The 8,688-nt window shown below is 39.3% G+C and overlaps 1 protein-coding gene across 5 annotated transcripts; it reads left to right on the plus strand.

Moving 5' to 3' along the window:
* Positions 1-8,688, plus strand: LOC307157904 (uncharacterized protein). 5 transcript variants are annotated; one of them, XM_079869898.1, is made up of 11 exons: positions 3-84; positions 386-663; positions 801-911; positions 1,564-1,603; positions 6,090-6,188; positions 6,266-6,340; positions 6,416-6,490; positions 6,819-7,134; positions 7,807-7,830; positions 7,921-8,311; positions 8,601-8,688. In XM_079869898.1, the coding sequence occupies exons 5-10, from the start codon at positions 6,109-6,111 to the stop codon at positions 7,993-7,995; spliced, it is 645 nt and encodes a 214-aa protein (XP_079726024.1). In that variant the 5' UTR covers positions 3-84; positions 386-663; positions 801-911; positions 1,564-1,603; positions 6,090-6,108; the 3' UTR covers positions 7,996-8,311; positions 8,601-8,688. The 5 variants fall into 5 exon arrangements, with proteins under 5 accessions (XP_079726022.1, XP_079726024.1, XP_079726023.1 ...); XM_079869899.1 differs by having other exon boundaries at positions 12-84; positions 745-911; XM_079869900.1 differs by having other exon boundaries at positions 14-84; positions 470-663.

Consider the following 8,688-nt stretch of genomic DNA (forward strand, 5'->3'; position numbering starts at 1 on the left):
GAGAGGCGGATGCAGAGATAAGGAAGGAGACAAGTTTGGACAAGACAATGTCCTGTGCTCTTTCTTTGAGTTCTTCTCTTCAGGGTGCGTTTTATCTCAGCTTTTGTCTTAGCAGGAAAATCAAGTCTTACACTTGTGTTGTAAGGGGTTTGTTTATTTATTCCGTATATGTATATTTCCTTTTTAGCTTATTAGCTTATTAGCTTATTTTTGGTTTTGTGTTGTTAACTTAAGTATTTGTAATCTGCTTAATTTTGGGGTTAACTGTGTGAGTGGGTAAAGTCTTTATTCCCATTTGTTGATTTTGTCTATTGTGGAGAGACCGTTTCTATCAGTGTTATTGTGACAATTATGAGTTGTGTATAATCTAATTCTGTTGTTACAGGAGCTGAGTTCCTATGGCAGAAAAGAGTCACGAGTGCTGTGTCGTGAGTGGTGTGTGTGTGTCTGTGTGTGTGTGTGTGCACAGGTGTAAGCCGCATTATCAACACATGGGCTGACTTTGTCTACACTGTACTTGGAGCTGTGGGCATTTGGCTGGATGAGGAGACTGTCAAAGCTTACATGCCTGATGTTTTTCAGTATTACTCTGACACACAATTGTTTTTGGATTGTACTGAACTGCGTTGCCAAACATCAAACTCTCTTCTCCTTCAGAGTGAGGTATTCTCTACCTACAAATCTCACTGCACTTTCAAAGGGTTGATTGGGATGCTGTAACCTTTGTGTCATCTCTCTATGAAGGCGCCATCAGTGATAGAGAGATTCTAAAGCTGTCTGGTATTGTGTCTCTTCTAAAGACAAACAATGGCTGTAATGGTGGATAAGGGTTTCCTTGTGGAAGACTGTGTGCCTGCAAAGTCCACGTACCTACCTTCCCGTCAAAGAGAGCACAACTGTATGGGCCAGAGGTCAGGAAAACACTTAGTTTAGAACTTATGTATGTATTGAATATTGTGTGTGATATGTTGATAGGATGTTGTATGTATTGTATGTATGTCGTATGTCATTTGTCATTTGTATTTAAACAACAGTATTGTATTGTATGTGTCCAAGACAAATTTCCTTTGGGACAATAAAGCCAATCTTATCTTATCTTATTATACAGTAATGAAAAACATTTATAGATATTCCGTTCCATTTCTGCCTGTCTAATTCTGCTTCTTCAGCATTAGCACTTGCTTGCCCAGGCTTTAACTAAGGGCCCGTTTTGGTAGTTAAGCAGTGAGAGAGGCTACTGTGTAAAGTTGATTGATGCTTCCTGTGAGTGAAAGAGGGATTACTGTAGTAAATATCTTGTGCTCCTTCACCCTTCGAATGAGTCGCTCAACATGGACTCTGAGTCTTGCAATCAATGCTACTTTCAAGTAAAATCACCAAATGCCTTCCTTCTGCTAGAAAAAAATTGTTTACAAAACTTACAGCATTTCTCACAGCCAGTGTCATGGCGGACTAGCAAAGCACCCATTGACTACCATAGTGCTTTTTTCCTACTATGGAAGTTAATGGGGCCCATCAATTGTTTGGTTACCAACATTCTTCAAAATATCTTCTTTTTTTCAGCAGAAGAAAGAAATTCCTACAGCTTTGCAACAACTTGCGGGTGAGTAAATGATTACAGATTTTCATTTTTGGGTGAACTAACCCTTTAAAAGTAGTTTTTGGTGTCAAAATGAAATAAAAATCAACACCCTTTAATTTTTTTTAGCATTCCTGTAAAATAGAAAAGAGTTTAGTAAAAACTTAATTATTTGGTGACATAAATAAGATTTATTTATGTTTTATTTATGCCCATAAGTTGCATAAGTTCTACAAAACGTTTTGACCTGTTCTTAACACTTAAACTTTGAAAGGAAAGGGTTTCAAAAAAAGTTCTGCATCAAATTTTATGTACACTGTTGAATGTAAATAGAAATACGACTGACGAAATGAGTGTCCTTCCCTTGGTGCATCAGTTTACTTCTGATATCATAAAACCTTTTAGTAACTGTAAGCATTTCTTGAGTTACATACAAAAATAACTTCATATAGCCTGTCTGCACATTGACTGACATGTGATATGAATAATACGTACACATAATGTTTATGAATGCATACACACCTGTAATCCATAGCCTGTTTCAAATAAAGGCAATATATGAGTTACATATTATATGAAAAGAAGAATATGTACCCAAATTAATTTTAAATACAGAATAAAGCAATAAATATTCATATAAATGTCACTCTTTTGTTACTCGCATCACTAAAAATAGCCAAACACAGATAATAAGAGAAATACATAAAAATAGCTTTACTTCTGAGATTGCACCCGGGAGAAAGCTAGTCTCTATAGTGTGCTTCACAGGAGCGCTCAGGTGCCATCTGCTGGTGTGGCGGTGAACTGACATATAATTCTATTGGTGTTCACATAAAAAAATAGGGGGGTTTCTGTTTTCAATTAGTTATTTGATAAAACATTTTATAACACCCTTTACACATGCTCAGTCTCAGCATTCTCATAGTGATGAGGGTTCAAGCCTTCGAGGTGCTGGTTCTTCAGTGGTATTTGCATTGCAAGACACAATCAAGATGGCAAATAAGACAGAAAAACGTCTTTTTCAGATTAGTTTAGGTTTTTTTTTTTTATCATTTAGCCTGTGTTAATGCCAACTGCATAAATGTTCGCACAGGTGTGTATTTTTATTGGAATTTTTTACCCTCATTTCCAAAAACTCTTTTGCACTAGCAGAACTAAAATTGGGACAAAAATGTTCCTATTGAAACTGCAGTTTTTAATCCCAGGGCCATTTAACTATATCAGCTCTAGTTCAGTAATTCAGCGCACTGGTAAGAGTCAGTCAGAGAGAGAGTTAATGGACTTAAATCACCTGATTAGACTAAAAACACTCAAATGCTATAACTAGCATTATAACAAACAATTAATACTTAGTCTGATTTATATTTGGTATTTAATAACTTTTAAATGACATTTAACAGATTAAACTTAGTAAAAGTTGTTTGTTGTTCTTGTTGTATTTACACTGTTTGACCAGCAGGAGTCGTCAGTGTTTGAGGTGATTCGAGTTTTTTGAAAATTACGAATTTTGCAAAACATTTGGTTTAATTGACTCTGAGTTTTGAAAATCTCTGTTTCTCTCAAAACTAAAAAAAAAATCAGTTATTGAACTCGTGTTTATAATGAACTGATTCACAATATGGGAGCGAAACGAGATGCACCTTTTGTGCTTTACTCACAAAAAATAAGGTTAATTAATGTTAGATAAAGGAAAATAATGTTACATTCAATAAAACATAATTTTAACCGCTTGTAAAAAAAAAAAAAAAAAAATGATTGAACGATTTTAAACACTTTAAATGCTGGATTTGGGGGCTCAACCCCCTGTCCTTTTTCAAAATTAATCTAAAGTGCCCCCCTCAAACAAATATCAATGATAATATTGTGATCAATAAAACAAAATGCATTTGGTTATAATTAACATGACAATGGCACAATGTGTTTCTTGCTTCGGACTTGACTGACAGGATCAGTCTCCGTGTTCGAGGGTCTAAAACTCCGGAGTAGTGAGTATGGACGGCAGGCATAAGGATGTAGAGTAACGACAAATTATTTTTTTGTTCCTAAGTGTTGACAACTTAGTGTTAACTAATAATTGTTGCAAACTGGTATTACCAACAAAATATTAGTGCATTGTGCCAGGACTTTTACGTGCTTTTCCCAAATCACTGAAGTGACGTCGACGTCCGGGTTCGCGGTAGCATGAGCCGTCAGGCAAGTGTTATTTAAATAAACTCCTGAAGTACTTTCAAACTTTCCAATGCCTTGTTTTATGAGTACAGAACCTATTTGTACTACTGTAGAAGTTTGGTACCATTCTGGGCATTATTAGTAGGGTAATTTACGAGATACATCCTTGGATCTGTTAGAACCTGCACTTCAACCAAGGGAAAAAAGGCTTCTGGGGGGGTGTTTGGCTTCAGTTATGGTTCATTAATTGGCTGAGACTCAGGCCAGTTATAGCCCATTTGTGGTCCTAGTCTTAAATCCAGATCTGGGCCACTACAGGGCCATCATTCTAACATTCGGCCCTCATGTGTTTTGCTGTGATCTTGCTGTGCCATCATTGCCACATGTGGCCCAGCTCTGGCTGACAGGAGACATGCCATTACCAACAGGAAGCCAGCAGAACCAGACTGAGGACACAACCGGGCCAAGACTGTTTGCTATGTGGGTTGTTATCTAGTACATTTGGTTGCACATACAGGTGTTGAAAAGGGATTGTTGACCCAAAAATTCATATTCTGTCATCATTTACTCCCCCTCATGTTATTCCAAACTCGAACACAAATTATATGGCTATAATACAACGACCCATAATCATCTGGCACAACATTAGAATTTCATTGGACAATGTGAAGTGGAGTGGTCATTTTTTGGTCATTCATAAATCGTTTTAAAATTACATGGACAGACGAATTGAAACGATGAAACGATCTGAATCTGTGTTGTTGAAACAATGGATGTTAATTGACTACAAAGCACGCTCCACGGTCCGGCTCCGCTCATGCTCCATGGCCAGGCTTCGCCCACGGCCCAAGTTCTCCCACACTCCACAGCCCAGGTCCATCTGCGCTCCTCGGCCCAGGCCCACCATTGCCATGTCCTGGTCCCGTTCCCCTGCACGGGCCTGGCCCGCCATCCCTTCCTCAAGACTGCCTCCGCTCCACCACCCTCCTGAACTTTTGATGTTTTGTTGGGCGTCAGGAGCCGCCCATAGAGGGGGAGATATGTCACATATTAGTTTGATAATAGGTGTGTTCGACATCGGCTACGGCTGGATGTAACCGATCAGCGTGTCTTTAGGCTTGTTCGACTTGAACCGGTGCTGCACAGACCGATCGGTTTATGAAATCAAAGTCCACATCCATTCTATTAAGAAACCAATTTATCATATTTTTGATCTGGGCAAAAATATAACTGGAATTTAGGGAGTGAGACTCCTCCTAGTTCCCTGGGTTTCAGTAAAGTAGAAAATTTGAGTCTAGGCTTGTTTTATTCCAGATAATTTTGATATGATAGAATTTATGCTTTTAATGGCACACTATGCAAGAATTGTACCTTAATATAACAGCTTCAAAGTCATTTCAGTGGTAAACAAACTCATAGTAGGGCGAATCATCCTGGTAGTAAAGCTTGGGGGGGACGCCGCTGGAAAAACCAGCAATGCAAGTTTGAGAGAGGCGCCCATGACAAATCTCGTGAAAATCACGACTTGCTTTATGGCAACGACGTCACACATATCAACAACATATGAAGCACGAAGACCCTTGCGCGCATTTCAGACGTGATACTCGACGATGGAAAAAGCAAAGAAAACACGGTCGGAATAGAGTCGGAAAAGAAAAAGAGAGTCTGACCGCGTGAGGAACCGGACAAGAGTCCCACTCGGTTTCACTGCTTTCACTCATTGGCGAGAGCTAAAAGGCAGCACTGGATGCAACAGCGATGCTGACCTGGCGATCTTGTTGATGGACTAGTAAATAAATCTCTTATTTGTAAACTTGTTTGCGTTCTATGTTGTATGTTGTTGCGCTTGCTTGTAGTATGTCATTTTTTTACAATGCTGTTCATTCATCCATTGTTGATAATTAGACCAGTCCAATAATTTCCACATATGTCTAAGTTAACTAGCTTTCGATTATCAGAGCTGTTAGCAGACTTGCTAACAAACACTCGTTTCTCATACGTGTTTTTTTGCGTTATGTTTTATTGCCTAGCTTGCCACACGAGCTAGTTTGCCAGCTGAACTCAGGTGTTGTGAGGTGTATTTATCACGTAACTTTAGTCCTTTGTCTGGTTCCGATTTCTTATGGCATGTGTACTGTGCTTATACAAACTTTAACTGACTAACGTGAACTTCCCGACTGTAACTTTACTTGAAATTGTGTTTTTTATGGGTCAATTAAATCTTGCTAAATCTTATGGAACCCAGGAATTTATACCTAGTTTCACCCTGAATCCTTGTTCAGTAAGTTACTAATTCTGTTGCTGAGAACATACACATACTGATCTTGCCCTTTTATTCTAGTTACCAGGATCAGGTAGTTATGTCTACACCCAGCAAGGGTCACAGAAGACCACCAAAGCCACCGGTGTCCAGTATAACAGAGGAGTCAGACTGTGATTGGTATGTTTTTCTGCTCTATCCTAATAATCCAGGAAGACATAGCACATCGTAAACTAACCATTTATCTTTTCAATTAGGGATGAAGATTTCCCTGTACCTGGTGTCCAGCCATTGGTCACAGAGACAGAAGAGGGTGATGTTTTGGAATCCAGGTGAGATTGCTTTCCATATATATTTTATATGTACAGTATATATATATATAAAAGTAACTTCGACTCTGATTGCAGCATGCATTCTCTGAGCATTGCGGAAGAACAGGACTCTCCAGATGAGGGGGATGCCAATGACTTGAGGAACAGCTTGTAAGTATTGTGCTGTACTGGTTATTTGCCTTCACTGACATGTCCCTCCAGTCTGATGTTCATGTGTGTACCTCTTGTACATCATCAAAATGGATGATTGTTGGGTTGATCCTTCTCACAAGGACTGGAAGGATGGGGACATCTTGGATGAGGATTTTGTTCCTTTTCTTCAGCTACGGTACATTTCACATAGTAGTTACATTTTGGATTCAACTAATGCTGTGTTCATTCTCACAACTATACACTTCTTTCAATGTCACTTCATTTCTACCTTCTGGTTTGTGTTGAGTGGGTAATCAATGTCCATATACTCTGCTTCTATACACAGAACTGGTCATGTCAACACAAACGATCTTGCTGAAATAAGTTTAGATGAAGCTGTGCTTGATGTAGCCTCACCCAATCCTCATGAACTGGAATCACAATACATTCCTGAACAAGAACGAGTTCTCTGTGAGGAAGATCTGGTGGGGAAAAGTGCCAACATCACCTACAACAACAACCTCCATCAGCTCGCCATGTACTTGATGCTGCCACTACAGAAGTGCAACTACCTAGACAGTATGTCCAGTGTAGCATGCCGTGGTGAACCGCCATTTTGGGTGACCCTGAAACCTTGGGGGACTGGAGTCATTTTGGAATGGGTAAGATAAGATGTACATGCATGTAGGGTAGGAGACTGAGTAAACTGGTTGTAACTAGTAGAGTTGTGAAAATATTTGCATACAGCTCAGCTATTGGTGGCGGCACCAAGCAATAGATAATGACCTTTACAGTACTTATGCAATTGTGGGTTTTTGTGCTAAACCTATTCTACAAATGTGACAAGACTATGACCAAATGTGTGCAAGTGCTTTGTGTTTTAAAAAAACATTCTAATTTTATATATATATATATATATATATATATATATATATATATATATCACAATGCAGTTATGCCCCTTTGGACACACTCCCACAGCCAGTTTTGAAGTACGGCATGCAGGGGGGTGACTTCATGTTGGCTACAAATACTCTTCTTTCTGGCAACAACTACAGGAAGATTGCCCTCCTCTTTCAATTTATGAAAATGCCAATGGTTGCTGAGGGGACTTTCTTTAGAATTCAAGATGCTTATTGCATTGCTCCGGTCCAGGAATGTTGGGAAAAAAATAGGGCGGTCATTCTAGACCGGTTGCGTCAGGCAGAACATGTCGTTGTCCTAGCTAAGGTGTTGCATATTTGTTAACCACCATTACATTTATATGCTTGTATTTAGCTGTGATGGTGTAGAAACTGTGATTCTAATGGATGTATTTTTGCTCTATTCACTAGGTGATGGCAGAATGGACTCTCCAGGTACTGTGTGTTTGAGAGCAAAAGATACATACAGGTCACATGCTGACAGCTGAATTGTGAACAAACTTTTTTTTTTTTACTTTTTATTAGGACACTGTGCACAATACTGCACTTACACAACTCTTGAGCAAGAGTCAAGAGACATTGTGCACATTGTCACCGTAGACAAGCGTGAAACGAACAGGAATTCCGTGATTATGGAGAAGGAGTGTTTCATCAGGACCATGGACGCACTAATCCAGGAAATTTCTGTCAGAGAAGTTGTCACGGATGCCCATCCACAAATCTCCGCCTTGCTTATTAAGGATAACTTATTGGATGTGTTGTCTAGAGCCATTGCTTTTTCTTTTCTTCTGATAATTGTGTTATTACAAATGCTGTGTTATTTGTTACAGACCCAGAGCGTGGGCACTACAAAGATATTCACCACTCTCTCGACATATGGCATGCTGCCAAAAATCTTGGAAAGAAGTTACGACAGGTATGCAATCATCCCAATTTATTCAGTATTCTACGCTCGATGGTGTTTTATGCCCCCAATAGCTCCTTAGAGGCAGCTAACCCTACCCTCAACCTTAAACCTACCCATCCCCTCGCTGCCTGGAAGGCGACGTTGGGGGCATAAAACACCAAAGACCGTATTCTACGACTAATTAATGAACCTGAAGACTGAAGATTGCATATTTTGACTTGCCTTACTGTCTTGGTAATGTATTATTTTACAGCAATATATTAACCGTGGCTTTGTTTCCTTTGTATCATGCGATCAGGCTGGCACCATAAAAAAAACCAGAATTCAATTCTGGCCTGGATGAAGGACATCGTGAACCACTTTTGGTACTGCTGCAAACAAGCATT

The sequence above is a fragment of the Squalius cephalus genome, assembly GCF_949319135.1.
Source record: "Squalius cephalus genome assembly, chromosome: 4".
NCBI classification, from domain to species: Eukaryota; Metazoa; Chordata; class Actinopteri; order Cypriniformes; family Leuciscidae; genus Squalius; species Squalius cephalus.

What these genes read in the sequence shown, in the direction of transcription:
- LOC307157904 (XM_079869896.1), top strand. Translation starts at nt 542, where the DNA reads ATGAGGAGACTGTCAAAGCTTACATGCCTGATGTTTTTCAGTATTACT. An exon ending in GGTGATGTTTTGGAATCCAG is followed by an intron (nt 6,341 to 6,415) that starts GTGAGATTGCTT and finishes CTCTGATTGCAG; the next exon opens with CATGCATTCTCTGAGCATTG. An exon ending in AATGACTTGAGGAACAGCTT is followed by an intron (nt 6,491 to 6,818) that starts GTAAGTATTGTG and finishes TTCTATACACAG; the next exon opens with AACTGGTCATGTCAACACAA.